Genomic DNA, 23,627 nt, shown 5'->3' on the forward strand with positions numbered 1-23,627 from the left:
ATCACAGAATGGTATGGGTTGGAAGAGGACCTTAAAGATCATCCAGTTCCAATACCCCTGCCATGGGCAGGGACACCTTCCTCTAGACCAGGTTGCTCAAAGCCCCATCCAACCTGGCCTTGAACACTTCCAGGGATGGGGCACCCACAACTTTCTTGGGCAACCTGTTTCAGTACCTCACCACTGTCAAAGTAAAGAATTTCTTCCTAATAACTAATCTAAACCTACTCTTCTTTGGTTTAAAGCCATTCCCCCTTGTCCTGTCACTACACAGCCTTGTCAGAAGTCCCTCTCCAGCTTTCTTGTACCCCTTTTCAGGTACTGGAAGGTGCTCCAATGCCCCTCTGGAGCCTCCTCCACGCTGAAGAACCCCAACTCTCTCAGCCTGCCTTCATACGAGAGGTACCCCAGCCCTCTGATCATCTTCATAATTTTGAGACTATCATTTCTTTTGACTACTTCCTGAGTTTAAAAATAAAGCAAAGAGAATAGAGAAGTGTCATCAGACTGCGTCTTGAAGTTTCAGCAGACATGTTCTGGAGAATTATCTTACTTAACATGTATTTTCAGAGCTACTATGCTCATGTAGCAATTCCATGCACTTCCACATTTACTTTTTGGTACCGTAATTTTTTGATGCAAAAACAACACTAAAAAAGGCATCCTAGTGTCTATGATGGGCCTAATAGGGATTAAGCACTGTAGAGCTAACACATTGTCATCATAGCTCTATCTTCTCCACAGAATAATAGGATGAAGCAACATAATGCTATACTTGTACAGCAAACCCCATACTGGATGAGCCACACAGTTGTGTTGACAGTGCTGATTAACCGCTCTACCTTGCATTTGCAGAGATTAATTTCATGTGAAAGCATCCTAATAATAGATGTTCAGACTGAGCTCTGCTATTACACAACAGGACAGTAAATTGGCCAGTAGGAGATTTGGGCCTTGCTGAGAGATAATGATGAATACCTGTCAGTACAGCAGTTGGTCTACTTCCAAACAACCTAAAAATACATATCCTGCTTATGCTGCTCACATGGGGAAACATGTAATGTCTTCAGTGTATCTAAAGGCTAACCAGACAATCAGTGGTCTAGTCTAACCCTGCTAAAAATCCCTTTGAATACTTCTGCTTGATGCACAGCAAACCAAATCAGCTAAAAAGATGGCTGGTCTATAACCTTACTTGTGAGAGTCTCTATCCATTGTCTGCCTCTTTTTCAATAAAACAAAGTAGGCAATCATTCACACCCCGAATATGTACAAACCAACCTTACTAGTCAGTATTTATGGCCTATTTTCTGTTGCAGAGCTTTTAACTGAAGTGGTACTGCAGTGCTTGTAAAGGTCTTCTGCAGCACTGACTGCAACTATTAAAACTCAGACCTTATTGTTTATGTGACTTTTTTCCTTTATTCCACTGTTGTCTGAAGTACTTTTCCTTTATTTCATTCCTTCTGGGGTTTTGTTCCTTCCATCACTATTCAGACACTGCAAGACAGGAAGGGCTTTTCAGGGGTAGGACATGCTGCTCAAAACCACTCAAGCTTCAGCAGGACAGGCCATGTATCATTCCATTTAGTTCAAAGACAACACAAAACTTCAGAAGTCTGTTCCAGTTGTCAATTTTATTCGAAAGGTGTCTTCTATACATTTTTAATATATAGAAATAAATATGAAAGGCCTATACAAATATCAACACTTAGAAAGTACCAATACTGCCCTTCATTTTTTATACTGATCTTTCAATACTTAAAGGGACAAAACTGCAGCAAACAGCCCACATACTTAATAAAATAAATTTTACAAAATCTCTGATAACAATGTCCATTCATGTCTAACAGAACCTTTTAGATTGAGTCCTCTTTTACATATATGCAACCTCAACATGAAATATGTTCAGCTGCCTTTGAGATGTTCACAACATAGACTGATGTACGTTTTCCTCAAGATGGACAGTAAAAAAAAGGTCATACTTAAGTTAAACTTCAGTGCAGGAATTCAGCATTATCACTTTTAATGACATGCTGTGTTAACACAGTATTTTTGAAACACATTCCAATAAATTAAAAAGAACACAATCTTGCCTTCAAGTAAAACCCAAGTAATTTAAGGAACTTCAGAATGGGCATTTGCTTTTATATAACATGATTCTTCCCAAAGCTTTAAAAAATTTAACACTACATAAAATGTTTTTGATATAAAAAATTATCATAAAGTAAGTAAACCTTTTGCTTCTTGTAAACCACAATTGACAGCCAATTTGCCATAAAGTGATATTTTTCTAACACAGGGCATCATCCACATGCACTTATGCAATGTCACTAATTTACACATTTAAAAGAGCATAAAGCCAAGTCTGTGCTTAAATGGTGAGAGGAATGAATAGTATATCAAAAACAGCTGCTCCTTCAAAAGCTGGTTGTTTGTTGGAGCTTTTTATTTTGGGGGGGGGGGGGGGGGAGTGTATTTTTTTTTTTTTAAGAAAAGGTCAAACCGCAACAATATTGAAAGGAGACCACGTCATACAGCAAAAACCTCTTTTTCTCTTCTGAAGGAATTTGTCCTCATCCCAAAACTAAAAAGTTCCCAGATGTTTTAAGAACTGTAGATTAAAATTCCTGGAAATCAGAAGAAATATTTCAGATATTTCCTATTTGGACAATAAAACCACAGGCTTTAGCTAAGAAAAAATACAACATTATAATTTGCTGTAAGTGCACAAAAGCCCAATCTTGCAACTCTCTCCTCTTGATTCAATTGCTTTCACTTAAGGAAAGTATACAGAACTCGCTCTCCTTCATTATTTAACTTAGATAAATAACTGTTTGAAAAATATGTATGTTTAACAGTTTACCCACATACTAAATCTAAAGGGTATTTGGGAATGTCTTTCCTGTTTTTCAAAAGAACTCCTGCTTTTAGAGTGTTGTAACAATTTTCTCTTTCCATCAAAATAAAGCCTTTTGAGCTCATGTTATTAAACAGTACTGTCATTTTTTTTTTTGATGTTTGAACACTTGGCTCATTGTTTCAAAAGAATTTGTAGATTCACTAAGAAATACATGGGACAAATGTCTACTCAAGGGCAGATACCCAATATGGCTTGGCTTAGAATAGCAGTTGTGTTGTAGGGTTCTCATTCGCAGCATCGGAGTAGTTTCCATAACAAACTTCCTTGGATCACTGTAGGTCTCTAATCAATTTTCACTCCTCTGAACCCTTTCTGAGCTCACCTAGCAAAACTAAACACTTTGCAATGCAAGTTTTGCAGGCATTGCTAGAGGTTCTGCAGGCCAAGGGTGGTGGACTGTTTCCCAGCAGTGTGAGAGGAACCATCTCAGGAAAGTTTTCATATGAATTGTATGGCATTAATCTGGCCCACAAAACCTCTTTACAGTGATGAGGGTCAAGACAGATTCCAGCTCTGCAGCAGGTTTGACATTCTAGAGATCCATCATGGTGGGGATGGGAGACAATGACAGACCAAAAGGAAGACAGACCATATACATAAAGGCTTGCAGTGTTATTTGGAAAATAAAACCCAAAACAAACCCTAAATCAACAACCCGCACACTTCCAAGGTAGGAATGCATCTATCACAAATTAAACTTTGCCCCATTATGAATGATTTGAAGTTTGGGTTCCTGAGCTTGATACTGGACAGGGGAAAGGGCAAAGGCAAGTGACTGGTATCTTAAATTATACCTCATTATCATTAGGACAGTATTTAAAACCTATTATTAGAAGAATGAATAATTTACAAATGTGACTTCAAGAATATTATAACTAAATAGTAGTTATAGAAGTTTAAGTTCAGAAGACCTTAATCTTCTTTCTTTTGTGTTTGAAATCGTTCCATTAAAGCCCTAAATATATTTCCTGGTATTTTTTGATGTTTTTCTATGAGAACTTGGACTGCTGCTTTTGTCTGTAGGGAAAAGAGAAAAGGCTTTGGTCAGAAAAACTCAGCTTTATACTGCTCATATAATAACACAATTTCTAGGCTCTTTTTCATCCTTTCAAATACCACACTGTATTGTACTGTAAGTTCAAAATACTATTCTTCCATATTTAAGCCCAAAGGATGTAACTGTGGCAACACTGCCATGAAACAGACCAACGAACTAGAGTCTCTTATCTCTGTGTCCACAAGCTCTATTAGTGATATGCAAAAGTCAAACGACAACAGAGTAAATTCATGAAGAGACCTAGGTCTATAAAGCATGTCAAGCACCTGCATGATGTAGTGCAACTCAAACTCCTGCCTACGCCCAGGTTTGCATCAGTAACACTCTTCCAGTGGGCATCAGCTTTGCTTCTATACATGCTCAGAAGCAGCACTGGAAACACCACTGTGTCTCAGCACATTTAAATTGTACAAGGTAATGTCCTCTGGATCCAAGTCCCCTGAAGGAACTGGTTCTTTAACACATGTTCAGGACACTTAGCTGCATGTGACAGCAGCCTTCACTTTCACTCAAAAAAACAAACAGGCCAAGGAGTGCACAGCAGTTACTCTTATTACATAAAAGCTCTACAGGGAACATTCAGAAGCAGGGCAACATGCAAAAGCTGTGGTGAGAACACACCATAATCTTCCTATTCTTCCTAGACAGGCACAGACTAGTGAATTCTTAAGGCTGGAAGCAGAAGAACAGAGAATTATTTGCCTCTGTACACTAGTGGTCAGAAAGCAAATGTCGGTAGAATGTTGCTTGTTGGTACAAGCTCCCACTGTTGGTACAAGCTCCCACTGTTTATATGAAGTAAGTGATCAACTGTTAAGTCCTTGGAGAAGGACTTTATACATCTGGTCCTAAGTGGCTCTACAGATCTAAAACTTGCATTAGGTAAGAAATTTGAGCTTAACATTTTTTCTATATATAATGGGAAAATGCATACAGTGCCATAGCCTGAATCATGAGAGACAACTTTAAAATCACTCTAACTAACTAGGATTCTAGGGAATTCGCATTCTAGGGGCCTTTCTAGCAGAATTGGAACTTAAGTCAGAAGTAAGTGAGGGCTGGCACAAATGAAAGATGCCAATGCATGTTTGAAAGTAATTTAAACACATTCTGAAGTCCTGTCAGAGTGAACTCGCAACAGAAACAACCAGTTTTCCATAACCAGGGCCTAAGATACTGCAGACAAACATTTTAAGAGGTTTTTTTTGCAGAGACTTAATCATAGGGTAAACAGATGAGGAGAAACAACTGAACTGACACCTGCATGGTCAAGAACAGTCTCTCAAGTGAAGTTTTCAGAATATTACAAGTGACCATCTGTGGAGCTCTCAAAAATACCTATTCCAGCCCACTCCGTCTCACTGCTCCACCACTTAACTGGTTTATGTCTTTGCACTGTGAAATCTATTAATAAGCTGAATGAACATAAGGACCTAAAAATCCTTTCTATAAGGCATCCAAATCTGATTTAGAGGAACATTTAGAAGTTAAATTGTTGGGTTAGAAGCTGGACAAAAGAGAAACACTACACAAAGCAGTGAAATTATTTACCTTTTTTTTTAATTGTATGTAATTCCAACAGTTTATGAACATAGATTTGCTATGTTTGAAAGGCTTCTTTAGTATTTTTCTAGAAACACCAGGAAGCAGAATGCTTCCTCTTGGGTGAGGTGCTTCTCTCTGTCAACCCAGAGCTGTCTCATCTGACCAAACTTCTTCGGTCTTTAAAGCAAGTTGTTTCTCAAAGCAAATATAGGGTGCAATAAACTTTAAAAGACCTAGAACATCTGCAAGTTGTAGCAATAAAAAGATAGTATTTAAGAAGGACATTCAGAGTTAGGCAAGTACAAAACTTACCATGATTCCACCAATTTCTATAACTGGCTCCTAGACAGAAATCATTTGACAAGACTATTGCAGTGGTTTTTATCAAAACATTCAATATTTTAAATTTATATATATAGATATCTATCTTACCTTCTCAGCTAGCTCCTCAGCAGTTGTATTTGGTTCATATGGAATGGGTTCTCCAATAAATGTACGTAGCTTGACTGGAAACCCCCCATACAGGGGAACTACTGGCAATCTAACACGCTCATATAGTGACCTAAGTATTTCTAATGTGAAAAAATGTAACGGAAAGCAGGAGAAATAAAGGTGGGGAAGGGAAGGGAGAAGGGGAGTGAGGGAGGGTAAAGGAGGGAAGAAAGAGAGAGAGAGAGAGAGAGAGAGAGACTGAGATTATTCTGCAAAGATTTTTTTCCTGGATTATATCTTAACATTGAAACTGGCTTGTAAAGTAATCTAGCCCCCAAACCAGACTCTCAAATGTGTCATCTCAAGTGCTATCCTACCTTGACTGTCATTTCCTAAAAGCTGCATTAATGATAACATCAGACTTGTTTCTACCCTAACTTGGTGTGAAATCTTTCTTCCAAAGAGTAGCTGAAACGAGAAGGAAGAAGAGGAGAGAAATTCAATAGCTGCCTCTCTGGAGAGGAAGGGAATGCTACACAATACAGGTTACAGGTTCAGCTCATTTGACAGGTTAGCATTAGAAACTAGTATTGGAAGACTGCACTGTTCAGTCCCACTGAGGTCTAGAGGATCAGAAATAGCCTTATCTGCCTAAAAGTCAGTCATCCTAACATACTGAATTGCTCTTTCAGATCACACACGGGTTGCATATAAACCATGTAAAAATAGAGAAAAAACAGGTATCTCAATCAGCTCTAAGAGGACACTTTCTTCCCCACATGCCACCTTCTAAGAGTTTATCCCAAATGTACCCAGAAGAGATTCTTCAAAAAATGTGTGTTAATATTATCTTTCTCAATTTCAGACAAGAAATTTCATTAACTGGGGTGTTGGCATAAGAAAATCCTTACTGATCAAGTTGTGGAATTTTCTGTACACAACCTATAAAAACAAAGACAAAACTACTGAAACTGGAGTAACACCTCCAGTGATCAAGAGAGTTATATTCCTCTAGTAACTCCGCTGTAGAATGCAAGTAGCATGAATTATTCTGGCTTCAATTTCTTCTGTTTGGGATTCTCCTGAACACAGCAACAATTAATTGCTGTTTATTTTTGTAGAGCATGGCAAGTGTGTGAATTATTCTACCTTCTGCATCTGATGCCTTGGCTTTCTCCATGCAATACACAGCTCTTAAATGGAGGGGGAGAGAAACTGAACTGTGTCACCCTGCAGCCTTCTGAAGGTGATGCCACCATACTTGAGGCAGAACATGGGGTGTGGAGGAGACTTTTTCAGGCCTCTCTGCTAGATAGTAACCAAGAGAATATAACAAAGAGGGAGTTTAACCCTAGCAAATGAGCAGAGATGTGGGCATCTAATCATCCCAGAGATGGACCCTTCAGACAAAGAGCCATCTCTTCATGTTCTGGCTGCAAGTTCCAAAGAGATAAGGAAGGAGAGCTGCCAAATGCAAGGTTTTGTGAGGAACCACAGGTCTAGTGCAGAATAGAAAAGCAACTATTAAATTAACTATTAAAGATTAAATGTAGTTCAAACCATTCAAACTTTAAGTGCAGTTAGAGGTGTAAGCACAGAGCTTTAGGAGGACATTTAAAGGAATTATGTGTCAGTTGCAAACCTGCTTGCCTTGCTTCTTAACAGACAGCAGAAAACCTAGGGTTGGCCTAGCAGACACAAGCAGAGAAAAAAGTGCTTTAAATCTTCCTGCCTTTTTCTGGCTCCTTTTTCCTTTCTACTACTGCTTTTCTACAAAAACACTGCTATGTGGAAAATAACTTAGATGAACCAATACCACATCTAATGCTGATATTAAATGCTGATAACATCTCTGAGCTCTACCAGAGAGCAAATGTTGAGAAACAAGGCTGTGTTAAATCTCAAACTTATATGAGGATTATTTCTACACACACAAATGGAAAAATAAACTACAAAAAAATAGAAAATATCTTACTTATTCCTCCTAATGTCCTAAAGCCTTCTCGAACATTTTGTGTAAACATAGGAATGATGGGCTAGGAGGGAAAAAAAATAATTAAGAATTTAAGGAAGATAGCACTACCTAAAAAACTTCTACCTCACTTAAACTCAACAAGCAAATTAATTTCAGAAGTGTTTCTCAGTCAAGGATATATAGAGAGCAAAACAAGTATTCTGAAGTTCTTCTGTGACCTTCTGCCATAAGGCTTCAAACTGGAGAATACCACAAGATTTCAGTGAGTCACTGTTTCAGCAAGTCTATTTTCTTAGAGCAGTCCAGAATTTCAGAACCTATGGAACATTTAGGCATCCCTCCCCCCATCTAACAGTGTTTGCACAGTCGTGACTTAAGTGCTTAAACCTCTTACCTAATTTGTAGTTATGCTCAAAGGGAAGAATTCACAGGATTGGGACACTAAATTTGTCTGATTCCTCTCTGCTATGCTGATGGCATTGCTTCACACTTGATGTGTCAATATATGTCCATGACTTATTTCTGCTGATGAGTACTTGGAATGGTGTTGAATACTTCAAGTTTTTATTGCTGTTTTTGAAATTGCAAACAGCTGTCAAGATTGACAAGAACTGCGAGGGGGTCAGCTACTATATAAAGTTTTTCAAGATAATTTTATAGTATGTACCCACTGTACACAGCATCATCAGAAATACAGAACTCTTCATGGGAATTTCATGCACTCAAATTCTTTTAAACTTTTTAAAGACAAGCATGGAGATGAGCTAGCACATGTAACTTTCCAGACATGCATCAAGTTGAGGTTTTTTTGAGAGAAAAAAAAGTTTGTAAGTAGTTACAGAGAATAAAAAGAAGTGCAGCTGCCTAAACTGAATATCTTTATTCCAGAACAATCTTATTTGGAACATCTTATTTTTGACATAGAGGTAGAATTTTTTTTTTATATGACAGAAATTCTGGCAAAAAAACTGCTGAAATGAGACAACTTCAACAAGTTGAAGGTCCCAGTTTTAGACACATTTTTCTGATGTTTCAGACACATTCTTCTTTCCATGAAGAGTTCTGCTTATGATTCAAGGTGACTTAAAAGTTCATCTTTAATCTAAATAAAGATGTTTTTCCCACTTTCAGCCTGCCTCTGACACTCTTCCTATATTACTGTGTCTTTCAGGGGTGTTTTTAAGGGGGATGAAGTGATGCCATGATGATTTTTTGCCTTTTCTTTTATACCCCTATTATACCTTTTTGCAACTTCTGTATTCTTAGTGCTTTTTGCCTACATTCTTGGACTTGTTTGTTCAGCTGGGAGACTAAACATTTTAGAAGCTTCGTAGTTAGGGGACCAGTGTGCCCCAGACCCCAAGGTCCTCTCCAGAACACATTTTGTAAACTAAGATAGAACCATCCAGGGGAAGGTTCCTTGGGGAGGGGGCCTCATTCAAGCCTCTCATTGGGGAATCTTTGATAGACATGGTAATTAGTAAGACCTATAATGTTATACCAGATCTATTGTGGGTGTGCACTGCGGTGTGCATTTCGGTACATTCGACCTGGACGTAGTGCACCTAAGGATCCTTAAAATAAATACCAAGGTAAAATCCCTTTTTCCCTTCTAACTGTGTTTGACTCTTGATTTTAAAACCAGGAAAAAGCATCAGAAGCTACAAGACCCTTGTGAGTTCATAAACACACATCCAATAAAACAAATGTAACTAGTACAATCATAGTTGAATCTCAAGTATGGCCTTTCACATGCTATTACAATACATTAGTAAAATCTAAGCCTGTTGAAATACCTGTTTAAGCACTGTTATTTTCCTTGTGAGAAAAGTGATGCACACTTGGGTCTTAAAAGTATTCTGTTCCTATACAAAACCCAGAGATTTAACTAGTATCTCTTTGACAGTACCTAAATATAAAACTCCTGGTGTGAGACTTGCTTTTAAATTAGGTATATGCAGACCTATGGACATATGCACATACCTTTCAAGTACAAATATAGAATGAGAGGGACTCTGAAATGATTACTAAAATAGTTACAATTCAAACATATCCCACACTGTTGTGCCTTAACAGTTGGTCCCCTATGAATAGCTATGTGCCTGCTGACCAAGCCCAATGCTGCACATTAGAACTGAAGAGAGTTCACACCTGTGACCAGCTTCTCCTGCTGCTGTATGCCCTGGACATCCCTCACTACCATAAAATGCCAATAGAGTATGTAGTGCCAGTGAGTCTATACCCTGCTGGGTCACACCACACTTCAGTGATAGAAGAAACAGCAACACTGAGTTGGACTCCGTGATCCTGATGGTCCCTTCCAGCTCAGCATATTCTGTGACTCTGAGCTGTAGGGCTGTTTCCCAACCATGCTGGGCAGGGAGGGCTAAGCCAGCACAATACTAACCAGGTGTGTGCAAAACAGCACATGCTTGTTATGGAGAAACCATCCTGTACTTCGTCTCTCATTCTTTTAAACTCTGGATTTCCTAACCACACTATTCTTTGCTGACTCTAAAGCCTTCTTATCAATCAAAAGCAATAAAAAGAGTCTTGAAATGTAGTTCCTACAGCAAGTAGACCATACTCATGACAGTCAGAAATCTAACATCAAACATATGATAATCAAAACAGCTTTCTCTGGAAGAAAGTACTAATAACTTAACATTCTTTGCTTCTCTTCCATGATGTGTTATACTTACCACTTTTGCATCAATGGCCACCTGAGCAAAGCCCTTCCGATTACTCCACAAAATAGTATACATTTCATCACTAAAGAGCGCTTCCCGAACTCCACCTGGGGCAATGGCTAACAGACAGCCATTCTTCAGAGTCCTGACACAAGCTTCTTTTGGTCCATGTATAATTCCTAGTACATCAAGTAGTATTTTAAAACCTGTAAGGTAAGATAATATTAATTCAGAAAATGTTAACACATACTACCATTGAGTACAGACTCCCAGCACAGAACACTATGGCTAAAACTTACTTGTCTAATAAGCTGCGGCCCCAAGTCCCCAAGAGGGAATGAAGCATTAAGTCCAACTTACAGATTTTGGTCTGCAAAGTTGAAGATTTAGGGGTTTCAATGGCTTTTTGTCATAGTAAAGTCAGGTGTTATCCCACAATCAGTACTAAACTGAAAAAGAACTGTCAAGCACTCTGACATCTTTCAGGTGTCCCTTCAAAGGAATTGACTCAACGGCACTGGCTCCTTGCTCAAGCTCTACTGCTCAAACATAGCATTGTCCAAATAAAGAGCAACAAGAAGCAGTACCAGGAAATTGTTGTGGTTTTGTTTTGTGAACTTTGGCAAAGAGCAGTCATGCATAAGGAGGAGAATGACAAAGAAAATGCATCACACTCTCCGTTACGGATCACTGCAGCAATTGACTCTGGTTCAGTCTGTGAGTACCTGGATGGCATTTCATACAAAGAGGAATCTGGTGAGCCTCAGTTGGGTACATTCACCTTCTGTTAATATTGTAACTGAAGTTTTTAACCCAAGGTTACATAAACTCCCCATATCACCTTGAATTTGATGTGTCATTTTGACCATTCATTCAAGAAACAGCAGAACATCAAAAATTTGCTACAAGCATCAAAAGGAACATATCTGATTAATTCAGACAACTAGCCTATTGTGAAAGGACATAACTAGCATAAACCTTTGTTTGCAGGAAATAAATCCTGTTCAGTTGGTTCAATAAATTTTAAATTTATACAGTATTTATGAGTAGCGCATACCAAAATGGTAACTTTGGATGACTGGGCAGTAAGGGAAACATTATTTCTCTTTCTTGAAGTTTCGCACTGCAGCAAACAACCCTATCAGCCATAGCCAAGGACAAAGAACTGATCTAGTCGAGTTTGCCTCTCAATAACAAATGAATAGCTGTGAATATAAGCACACATTTGTTACATACACACACATGCTGAAGGAGAGTCTAAATACAGTTAAGAAGACAGAGGTCTGTCTTATCTTACAGCTCACATAAACTAAGGGCTTGGGAAGAAAAGCATGAGGCAACACATCATTAATTTATTCTTAACTTAACTCTGATCTCTAACTAGTCTTTGTAGCTGGTGTGAGTATAATTACTCCCAACTCATATCTATATCCAATCAGGGTCTGACCATACACATGGTCAGACAGGGCACAAGCTGCATTACACCTGTCTCATATTTTGCTGTGCCTGTGCTGCCACACTGCTGATGACACTCAGTCTTCATCTAGTAGCACCTGCATGAAGGAACACCTGAAATAGAGTTTACCTAATGGAAATTCATTTCTTTAAGGTGCTTTTTCTGTAGGATTTTCAATAGCTGATTTTTACAATGCTTTACATTCCCAAAGTAATTATAGCTCTCTGCAATGTACCTGGTGGTAAAAAGCTGCCTGTCTCTAAGTTCATTCTGTCAGTGAGCTCAGGATACAGACAAAACAGTCATGAAAAGGCTTGAGATAGCAGGAAAAGAGACTCCAAGGAAGCAGAGACTGTGACACCACCATTCCTTTCTGAACTGGATACATGGGGGAAGAGGCAGGGGGGAGGGTGTGTGTCACAAAGCAACACCATGAGTTTGACCAGTTCAGATATCAGTAAAAAAAATAACAGAATATTGACAGAATACAGACAAAAAAACTGTACTACAGAATAGTTGCGCAGGGAGGTTTCAAGTCTTCACAAAATTTCTCAGCTGTATTTCCCACCCTTGACTTTTAGTATCAACTTCATATTCTGAGCTGCACTTCATAGCCTTGCCAGCAGATCATACATTACTACTGACAGCTCTACTTCAGTACCAAAGAGGAACCTGGCTCCCTTAAAGCAGCTGAGAGACAGAATCTGACAGTGACCCTGAAAGGACAGCCAGGGTACCTGTGTCCAAGGCAAAGGTCATCACGAAGTTAGAAGAAACACTGGAGTAGCACCAGGTGGCACTGAATGAAAGTGACCAAGAATCTATTTTTTTTCCATTTTAAACAACGAAACAACTCTCAGAATTATCTAAACACAATTTTTTATCCATACAGAACATGCTAATTCTTCCAGACATCAAGAAGTTCAACCCAAACTCTGCCCTTTGCCCCAACATACTCTTTTCCCATTTTCCACAAGACTGTGCTGGCAGAAATGTTTGGAAGCCCTTTGGAGAGAACCCGGTAATGCATGTAACACTGCTCCCAACTTGTGCACATTTCTCTATCTTGGCCCCAGTGACTGTAACATCAGAGCTGTCAGCTACTGGGCAGCAGGATGGCAAGGATGTCATCATTTTCCCATGGTTGACCTTTAGGCCCCCAGATAGAGAGGAACCATTTAGACCATTGAATCCAACCTTCCACAGCTGTAGGTAATCACACACATATATCTGCAGAGAATCTAGCTCACAAGATACTTTGCAACACCTTGTGCATGTAACAGACAAGAAGCCAAAGCTCCTTTCCTCTGGAACATTACAGGAAAGGAACTGTCTTAGTTACATAAAATAGCAGGCAACCTTTTAAAGAGGCGTCCCAGATGACTTTAGGAAGCAAAAAAGGCCCATACTATAGTAGAGGATGATGCAAAAGAACACAAGCAAAATCTCAGTCCTCTCTGAACACTTTGGGAAAAGTCTTTCTCCTAAACTTAGAGAAGTCAATGTGTTTCTGAGCACTACACAACTAAGAGTCTAAAGGAACCAGAAGCCTGGAATATTGAGCTGTTTTTCCCTGTGGCTAACCTCTAGCTATAAAAGAAGGAAAAAACGAATGCACATGACCATATTTTATATCCTTCTCCAAAATGCAAGGAACAAAAGCATACTTAATACTGACACAATTCTGACACACCCATGTGTGTCTAACAGACTCCCCAAATGCACCACCACCTCTTCCCATTTCCCCTGCATTGAGCATAATAGCTTTCAGTTAAAACATCTTCTGAAAAGGCATCCAATTTAATCTGAACACTTAATCAAGATCAGACAGCCTTAGCATTAGGATAAAGTTACAAAGTCTTTCTGGTTTGATTCACAAGAGAAGCAGCATCTAGCTGAGTTGCCAGTCATAGATTACTGTGCTTATTTTGAATAATTTGAATAATCTATGCCAGTCATAGATTACTGTGCTTATTTTGAATCCAGAACATTTTCTGGGCTCTTTGGGCTTATCTCCCTGAACAGCCTTAATTCTTTCACAGAACCAGAGAATTATGTAGATTAGAAGGAAGCTCTGGAGGTCGTCTAGCCCAGCCTCCCACTCAAAGCGAGTCCAACTAGATCAGAGTCACACCCAGTGGAGTTTTGAAAGTCTGCAGGAATGGAGATTCCCCAACTTGTCTAAGCAATCTGTTCAGTTGTCTGATCACTCTCATGTTAAAATACCTTTCCAAATGTCTAATCAAAATTTACTGTGTTGCAACTTGTCTCTGTTGTTTCTCATTCTGTCGCTGCGAGAAGAGTCTGACTTCTTCTTCTCCCCACTCTTATCTGGTACAGACCAAACAAATCCAGTTCTCTCAGCCTCTCCTTGTACACTGTGTGCTCCAGACCCCCAACATCCACTGAACATGCTCCAGTGTGTCAGTGTGCCCTGTAGTGGGGAGTCCAAAACTGGACACCATATTGCAAGATGTACTTGCACAGGTGCCATGCCAATGGAAATAACCTCTTCACTCAACCCACTCAATTACATTCATGCTAAAAAGGGTTCAGCGTGCAGTTCATCTTCTTTGCTGTAAGGGCACACTGCCAACTCACATTCAACTTGTCCACTAGAATTACAAGTCCTTTTCTGCAAAGCCCCCTTTTAAACAGAGTACTGGGGCACAGAATTGCTCCATCCCAGATGCACAGCTCTACATTTGCTTAACTTCGTAATATTTCTGCCAGTTAACTTCTATGAAGTTCTGAAGACAAGCTTTAATGCCCAGTACATCGACAGCTCCCCCCAGTTTGGTATCATCAGTGAATTTCCTGTGCATGCTCCAACCCCTCATCCAGGGTTTCTAGAAAAACACTAACTAAGCAGCAGTGGTCCCAGTATCAATCCCTGAGGAACGCCTGTAGCTGTTAGCTAGATGTTGTATGCTGAAACCAGTTCTTCAAGACCAGCCATTCGGCGAGATGTTTCTGCAATGCTACTGAACAATATTTGAGGGACTCATAAGTATACTCACGCTTAGAGCCTTATTTTAAAGCAGAAATGGAGTAAACCATCATCTTCCAATTGATAAACAACTCTGCCTATATAGATACAATACAGAGCCAAATCTGCATTAAGAAGTAGGTTTTATTAGTCTGTATGCAAAAGATTTGATGACCAACTGACAAATGAATCTGTTGGCAAAAGCAGCCGTAGAGGCAAAGCTGTACTGTGATCAGTATGAAAAAGTTCTTTTCAGGGACTAAGGCTGAAATAAACGTACACCGACAAAGACAGTTTTCTTATATTAGTTGGTTCCACTAAAAGCACCAGTACACTACAGAACGCTCCTTGTAATTCATTTTGTGAATTGACAAGCCTTTAGTCACAAACCAAACTTGGGAAAGAAAGTGGGTACTACTGTATTTCACACAGACAAAAAACAAACCCCTCACACAATAATTTCACCAGCTAGCAGTGCATTGCACTAAGCTGTCCAGCCAAAATCCTTCCCTACACATATTTTTCATTTTCTACCTGCTTTACCTCATGCTTCACACAAACATGTTGAACACTTCTCTAGCTTTCCTCCAAAAAAGATTCTACTTGAAACAGTCTTCCTGGAGACAGGTTCCACTGCCCACCATGTTCAACTGGATAAGAGTTGGGTGGGATAAGAAAATACACTGTCTCTCCAGACTAGTATTTTTAACTTACAAGGCATTTGTTCCAAACAGTTTAATTCTTAATCAGTTTACACCACTCATTCTGCCTATATTAATAAAAAAGAAACATCTTATTGAAGTCTTTCCTAATGATTAATACAGAGAACACTGTTTCTCCTACAATCTCCTCTTTGTTTCTAAACACCCTAGAGTCATCACAAGGTGTTGCCCAGACAGGACTATGTCCCGTCCTTGCATGGGCCAGTCTCATTCTTGTTTGTAAAGACCATGCTCTGTTTCAAAACTTCCACTAAATTTGTCTGAATGTCCGTAGTGAGAGCTGTGTTCCTGCAACATGATTTTTATTAATTACACTATTAAAAAATTAAAATAAGAATTCCAAAACTGCTTGTTTATAATGAAGTACATTACCTGGTAATCTAAAGACAAAATTATCAGCTACTACGGTACACTTCCTCTTCGTCGTTATATGAAGTCTAGCTGAGAAATAGATATAGTCAACAGGAGTAGCTCCATGATAAAACACAACAAGTCCCGGTCCTGGAGGAATATTTTCGACACCATGAAGCTCATAACCTGTTAGGAGTTGAAAGTGTAACAGATGTTAAATTTTTATACAGTTCTATCCCAAAGAAACTAACTTGCAGCAAGCTGGCAAACTGAAACCAACACCGATTGAGAAGTGGTAAGAGCAAAGTAAGTCAAAAGGTAACTTGCAGCATCTACAGGAAACACAAGCTGCTTCACAGAGAATACAAGTTCCATTTAAGGCACCACACTTTGAGAAAGAGCAAAAAAACCCAACATTAAAACAAAACACCCACTCTCACTATCTTGAACTGTATAATTTATCCTTATTTTTTCAGTTCACTGTTTTCAAGGAGGCAAAGTCCTCTGAATCAATCATTCAAGAGAAATCAAAATAAGGACTGGAGTGGTGAAACAACTATTTCAAGCTATTATTAACCTTTCAAAGTTCATTGCCACCAGTGATTGTTTCAGAAGATTTGAAATGACAGCACCGATTTATATGTCTCTTTTTACTCCAGGGTACGAAGCTTATCTTTGCTACTTCTCTCCAAGTCATACCTGTTCCAGCTTTCAATCACTATATACTAAAAGCTAGTTGGGACTTTATATGCTTAGCTGAAAAATACATAAACACACATAAGGTTCTTAGTGACCTCACATTTCTATTCAAGTTACAGTGCAGAATATATTTAATTAACAAAAAATGTCAAAATGCATCAGTATAGAACATATTCAGTTAATACCCAGTAGTACTATTACAGTATCTTTTTTAAAATAGAATAAAACAAGCTAAAAAACAAAACCACAGAAAAAACCAACCAAAAAAACCCCAACCAACTGCTGTCACTTCTTCCAAAGTTAATCAGGTCTGCAACTCCCAGACCATTAACTTAATTTAATTCTGGAGGTACACTTGGCTCTCCTCCCTCTATTTTACTTTCTGGAGTGGAGCTGCAACACATTGCAAGTGTGTCATCTGTCCCACCCCAAGGGACCACTAAGTGCGCTCCACGCCAGCCAACGCATACGGCATTGGCATTATACATGTAAAGTTACAGGTATCACACAGCAGGTTTTGGGCTTCTTTTGGGGCTTTTAGTTGTGGCGTTGGGTTTTTTTAATGTTTGTTTCATTTTTGTTTGTGGTTTTGGTTTGTTTGGTTGTTTGTGGGGGTTTTGGGTTTTTTTTTAATGCTGTTAGATTTTAGGATGAAAAGTTCTTCTTATGATATCCTTATTAATCAAGTGAGGGAAAGAATAACTGGAAAACATTTCATTCTTTAGCAATACAAGTGTATAGATAAGAGGGAAGCAGCTGGCAGGGCAGAAAAAAGTCACAGCTGTCAATGAGGGACCGGATAAGAATCTTCTCGCACAAATAAAATGTCAGACCTTACAAAAAGAAAAAGTTACTAAGCATTAAAAGAGCCAAGGCCTTAAAAAAATAAATTTTCTTGTGAAAAAAAAGCAAATAGCTTTTTATTGTGAAGGGAGCACTTTAAGGTCTTTGATGTAGCTGTTGATTTTGATGCAGTGTACTTTCCCAGATATGAAAGTTACATCTTAGTCTTACAAAGCCTATCTGATACAGCTGCTGCACCATCTGGTTATCAATGCCTTGAAAACCCGCTTCCCTTTGGCTAGAGAACAAATAGAGATGATTTTCAAGAAGGACTTATTCTTTATGTAAATTGCTCTTAAGTATCTCTTTCTCCTTTAGCTGCATCTAGACTGAATGGCTCTGAAAGAGACTTACGATTTCCTTAGACAGAAAAGCCAAATCATTTATTATGTCTGTCTTTATAAAGAAGTAATAGTAGAAGGACAAGGAACAGGACCCTTAGTTTTGACATTCTATTAGAGAAAGTATCCGTCCAGAATACAAAGACAAATTAAAAAATAGGGTTCTGTAACAGTGTCAGGCTCTAAAGTGAATTTCAAGAAGCAACTAGTGAGTAAATTGACACTATGTGCTCCTTTTAGCCATCATTTGGAATTTTATGAAAGACTGGCTAAATGCAATTAAATTATGCTAACATGTGCTGGCTGACATACTAGCTATCAGGGAACTGGCATTTAACTTCCAGTCTTCATATATTGACCCTGAAATGATACAGTTAATTGATCTAGTTTTTAACACAACACACATTTCAGGTCTTCTTCAAATGAGGAAATCCAGGAATTGTTTAAAAAAAGCAAAAAATGGAAAAAAAAGGCAATTTCAAAAATTGTGCATATATTCAACCAGAACAGAGATCTCATGTTACAGCAGCAAAGGAATAAATGCATACAATAAAAAATTTACATTCAAAAAGGTCTCAATCACTTTTTTTTCTCTCAAGCACCGACAGTCACTTATAAAACAGAAAACAAACCTGGCCTGAAATGGCATGCACCAGCACCAACGACCAGGCATATATTGATAATCTTGAAAGCTAAACGAGGAATAAGAGCCTCAGAAGTTTTTTATGAAATGTCAGGTCCTGCTTACCATGCCATATTCTTCCATGTCCATCCCATAGGGTAGCCAACATTTCTCTTGCACCTGCCCAAACATCATGGGAATAAGCTTCCTTTAATTCATTCTTCCTTTTATAAATATGAAGTAAAAGGATGGAAACGTAGAAGAGAATGACGATAACTCCTGGAAGTACAACGACTACTACAAGTGGAAAAAGCAACCACAAAATGTAGAATGCATAACTCAGATAATCTCCAATATGCTCCACACCAGTCCATTCTTCCAGAATGTAAGTCAGGCAAGTTAAGTAGGACATAGATGTTGGTCCTGCAGTACAGGATTCATTTCCACCTGTCATCTCCTGTTTAAAATAAAATTTTTAAAAAGTAGATGAATAAATCTTCCAAATAGATACATCTGCATATACTGTTTAATCATATAATAAACCTGCCTGATATATTTTATTCATACCCCACATCCCAGCAGCACCTGTTAGAAGCACAACAGCTCATACAGCAAACCTTTTACTTGATCTTTACAGTCCTTTTCTTTTGTGTACTGGAAATGCTGACAATTCTAATTGAGAAAGATGGTGCAATTGCTTAATTTCAGGCTAGGATTTTATCTCATTGAAAACTGCTCAACTTGAACAGATCCAGAACATTTATACTGTTACCAATACCAATTAATACTCTATTTTTGAATTTCAAAAGCTGTATTGATTACTCTAGTTTATTGTTACAATAAAATAAAACCTTCTCTCAAGCACTAACTATAATAGGAAACAGCACAATCACAAATCCAGTGCTTTAAGGAAAACCTACTGAACACTTCTACTCACTACAACCATAGGATGACTCAGGAAGAAGACTGGCTCAAATAACGAAGTCTCAGCCCTGGAAAGACCTTTATTAGTACCCAAAAATTTACTGACAGTGAAACTTCAAGACCCGGAGCACAACACTGAAAGGCAGCAGGAACGGACAAGGAAGAAAAGATCACAAAAAGTCCCCTTTAGAGTTTTAACTGCTCTGGCTTTACTCTGTCTATATACAAGAATCTCTCTACTCCAATGCCAGCTCCTAAGATACCAGCCCATAGAGGTCAAGCCTGGAATTTCAGGCTTTCTGTAACTCTGGAGCAACACGTTTTTTCTTAGCTTTGTACAATTTAGGGGACAACTTGTTATTCACTTCACCTTACAAACACAGGACAACCAGAATGCTTAGCTATTTTAGCTACGGTGCTTGAACAGCAAACCTAATACCTCTGGGAACAAAAGTTATTCTAGTCTAGAAAAAAACTACTTGGTCAATATTCCAAGTTCTGCTAGTCAGGATGAAGAAGAAAAACATGTTGCAACTGTAAAATAGGCTGGTAGAGAGAAATTAATTAAGAACAGTATTTCTGAAAGAATCGAAGCTTGAAGTTGTTGTGTTTTGTTTATTAAATGTGACTTACAGCAGGTATGACTGCAAATCTCCTATGCCTAGACAGACATGTATGTCTATCTTTCTTTCGCTCTATTTTTGCAAGAAACAAGAGACTGAAATACAGAAGATAATATTGCTATCAGAACCCCAGTGACAACAAAACTTACAAAGCAGATCAATTTTATTCCACATTTGCTAAGGAACAGGGAAACACATACTAGAGTAGAACTCATTTCACTTAGTTTCGTGTCTCAATTTTCCCTCACATTCTGACAGAGCAAGGATGTCCCTTCTCCTTTGCTGGTTTTGAAATCGGCCTCTACCCACATTACTCAAGATAACTCCTGTTAATGAGAAGAAACCTGATCTTTGCTCCCACAACCCATGCCTGTTCCAAACTAATTCAGGCTTACACCATTTTGCTCCTCAGCATGTTCTTGAGGACAGTGTGTAACGGGCAGCTGATTTTTCTCCAGCAACATATAAGCACATAGCATTAGTGACATGCCCTTCACGGATTTCATGCACCTGTACTTGGGGTGTGAATTAGGGGGAAAGGATGGGAGAGAATGAGTGTGTGGGAGAGCTAGAGAAAACTCTTTTTCATTCCAGTTCCCAGAGCCGAACTCCAGAACCTGTCAGGCAGCAAACACCCACAGCAAGTATAAGAAACATAAATGTGAGACCAAACAAGATTTAGGAGTAGCATTCAACACCACAATATTTATCACATTGTTATGCCTGGACTTCTCCAATGGATCCACCTACTACCTAGAGAACAATATGGAGCATGGGTTATGGCACAGAAGCATTTCTTCAAAACTGAGAGGTGATTATGTAGCTTAAAAGACTACTTATAGCTATACTCTCCCACTTACTATATATTTTTAATTGTTTATGGCTTTCCCCAACCCCAAATACTCCAAGTAAATTTAAAGTCCTGTTCACACATGTCAGTCTTGCAAAATATTACATGTCCTTTTGCCTGGAATGTTCAATGCAATACCTCAAATGCAATCACCACAGTTTTATAAGTTTACTTGCATATCTGCATGCTAACCTGCAACAGAAATTAAAATCTAACATCTTATGTGCTACCAGCCACAGAGGTACGAGCTAAAGCACTGCCTTCCCTTAGGGACAGTCAGCTCTACTCTGAACAATGCTGCTTCCTCACCTTGAAGAGAATCCCAGGGTAACTTATACTGGAAATCAGACTGTCCAACCTCTTCCTAACTAACCAGTTAGCCAGGTTGCTCAATGACATGTCCAGTCCAGTTTGTAGTATCTCCATGGATGGAGATCCCACAGTTTCCTCGGGCCCCTAATCCACTGCTTGAATACCTTCAGGTTGGAAACGTTCTCCTTTATTCTAGTTCTAGAGTTCCCCTTACTACAGCTTGTGTCTGTTGCCTCCTGTCCCTTTGCTCCGAAGATTCTACTTCCCCCTCTATAACCACTCATTAAGAGCAGCAGTAAGGTCCTCACAATGTGGGTACAATGGCAGTGAAGAAGGGAAGGCAGATTATGGTCAAAAAAAGCCCAGGAGCTCCACACTGAGTACAGGTTCAACACAGTTATTATATGTTCTTATATAGTAACAGATAATGAAACTTTGGTCTGTTCCAACTTGCTGTTGAGCAGTTCAAAATACACACTTTTAAGGTCTAAGCTCCTAATGCAGCAGCTTACATCTTTCACTAGTTTCACAAAGATGCAGTTTCTCATTTGACTAATGACAGCGCACACCGACTTATGTTTACACTTCAGGCTTTAGGAAGCGGAAACAAGGCTAACACACAACTCCCTTCACTGACTTCTAGCACATGACCCAGAAAAGGCCTTAACTAAACTACAACAGAGGCCTTCAGCTGCAGTTAGCAGATGCTGGGATAACTGAGACCCTACTGATCACGATAGAAGGAGCGATTACGGACAGCAACACACTCTGCTGTAAATGACACGCAGCACGATTTCAGCATGTACATGGAATGTGTAAGCGAAACCCCTGGAGGACATCCCAGTGTTTCCAAACTAGAAAGACACTACAAAGCAGCAGCTCAACGTGACCCTGCCAACAGAAACACACGGGTACGGAGGGCGGTTCTACCAGAATTAGCACTGCCACCACAAGCACACAAAAAAACCCAAATAAACGAAAAATACCAGAAGACCCTGATAATCCAGCTAACATCACCTGCGACAGGGGAGACCCTAGAAGTCAGAGGGGGGTTTAGTCCTTCTTTAGGCACAGGAACTGGCCTGGCTTCTGTGACGGCTGGTCAGTGGTTCCTTCCGCAGGGGGATGGAGGGGGTCTTGGCTCGCTTTCCTCACACGAAGGACACGGCCCCGGCCCGGCTGCCCCCATGAAGCGCCCCCGGCTCCCACCACGCTCCGCCCGCAGCGCCTGTCCCGGTGATGATTAAAGCAAGGCCCCGAGCTCGGCGGTGACAGAGGCCACCGCGGCAAGTCACCTCCCGCCCGGGCATCTGCGGGGTGGCAGCGGGGCCAGGCCCGGGCCGGGACCCTCCACCCGCCCGGCAGCGCCCGCTCACCTTCCCCTGGCGGCGGCGGCTCCGGCTTCAGCCCCGCGTCCCTGCCGGGGCCCGGTTTTACTCTCCGCTCGCCGCCCCCGCGGAGGCCGGGTGCCCGCGGGGCGGCCGGGCCGGGGCGGCTCCCGGCGGCGGGGCGGGGGCGAGCGGGCGCCCTGCGGAGCGGGGGCGGCGGCGGGGGGCAGGCAGGGGAGCGGGAACTCCGCGCCGCCGGGGGCGCGGGAGCCGCCCGGACCCGCGTCCGGCACGCACCGCCCGCCGCTTCCGCCGCGGCGGGGGGGAGCGGACGCCGCCAGGGGGCGCGCGTTCTCCGCGCGCTGGTGGGGCGGGGCGGCGGGGGCAGAGGGCGCCCCCTGGCGGCGCGGGCGGGCAGGGTGGGAGCCCGGAACCACAGAATTCCAGAGGGGATTGGGCCGGGAAAGACCTCCGAGATTATCGAGACCACCCTGTGACCGAACAGCACCATGACAGCTAGACCACGGCACTAAGTGCCACGTCCAGTCTTTCCCTGAACACCTCCGGGGACAGTGACTCCACCACCCCCCTGGGCAGCCTGTTCCAATGTCTAATCTCTGGAGAAATCCCTCCTGCTGTCCAACCTAAACCTCCTCTGGTGCAGCTTGATGCTGTGTCCTCTCATACTGTCGCCAGCTGCCTGCAGAAAGAGGCTGAACCCCAGCCAGCTGCTCCTCCTTTCAGGGAGCTGCAGGGAGCAGTAACGTCACCATTGCTGAGGCTCCGTTTCTCCAGACTAAACACCCCCAGTGCCCTCGGCCACGCGGCCGTGGCACCCCCCAGGAAATACCGCGTCCCACCCGCTTACCTCCCAGCCGCCCTGTCCCCGGTACTGCCGGGTGGGTGCCATCCTCCTTCTCCAGCCCCGCTGGTGCTGCCACAGCA

The 23,627-nt window shown here is 40.7% G+C and overlaps 1 protein-coding gene across 3 annotated transcripts; it reads right to left on the reverse strand.

Annotated features, from left to right (window-relative positions):
• Positions 1-1,618: 1,618 nt before the first annotated feature.
• On the reverse strand, positions 1,619-22,853 carry LOC104690383 (transmembrane protein 68-like). 3 transcript variants are annotated; one of them, XM_039549320.1, is made up of 7 exons: positions 22,731-22,853; positions 18,772-19,102; positions 16,162-16,326; positions 10,635-10,828; positions 7,933-7,993; positions 5,958-6,097; positions 1,619-3,940 (listed from the first exon to the last, which is right to left on the reverse strand). In XM_039549320.1, exons 2-7 carry the CDS (start codon positions 19,097-19,099, stop codon positions 3,836-3,838), a joined length of 993 nt encoding a protein of 330 aa, XP_039405254.1. In that variant the 5' UTR covers positions 19,100-19,102; positions 22,731-22,853; the 3' UTR covers positions 1,619-3,835. The 3 variants fall into 3 exon arrangements, 2 of the variants coding, with proteins under 2 accessions (XP_039405254.1, XP_010399467.1); XM_010401165.4 differs by lacking the exon at positions 22,731-22,853 and adding an exon at positions 22,372-22,721; XR_005601475.1 differs by lacking the exon at positions 1,619-3,940 and adding an exon at positions 6,335-6,425 and having other exon boundaries at positions 6,008-6,097.
• Between the last annotated feature and the right edge of the window lie 774 nt (positions 22,854-23,627).

Source organism: Corvus cornix, chromosome 2, assembly GCF_000738735.6.
Source record: "Corvus cornix cornix isolate S_Up_H32 chromosome 2, ASM73873v5, whole genome shotgun sequence".
Taxonomy (NCBI): Eukaryota; Metazoa; Chordata; class Aves; order Passeriformes; family Corvidae; genus Corvus; species Corvus cornix.

What these genes read in the sequence shown, in the direction of transcription:
- LOC104690383 (XM_039549320.1), bottom strand. Translation starts at nt 19,099, where the DNA reads ATGACAGGTGGAAATGAATCCTGTACTGCAGGACCAACATCTATGTCC. An exon ending in ACATGGAAGAATATGGCATG is followed by an intron (nt 16,327 to 18,771) that starts GTAAGCAGGACC and finishes AACTCCTAACAG; the next exon opens with GTTATGAGCTTCATGGTGTC. An exon ending in CTGAGGAGCTAGCTGAGAAG is followed by an intron (nt 3,941 to 5,957) that starts GTAAGATAGATA and finishes TTTTCCCTACAG; the next exon opens with ACAAAAGCAGCAGTCCAAGT.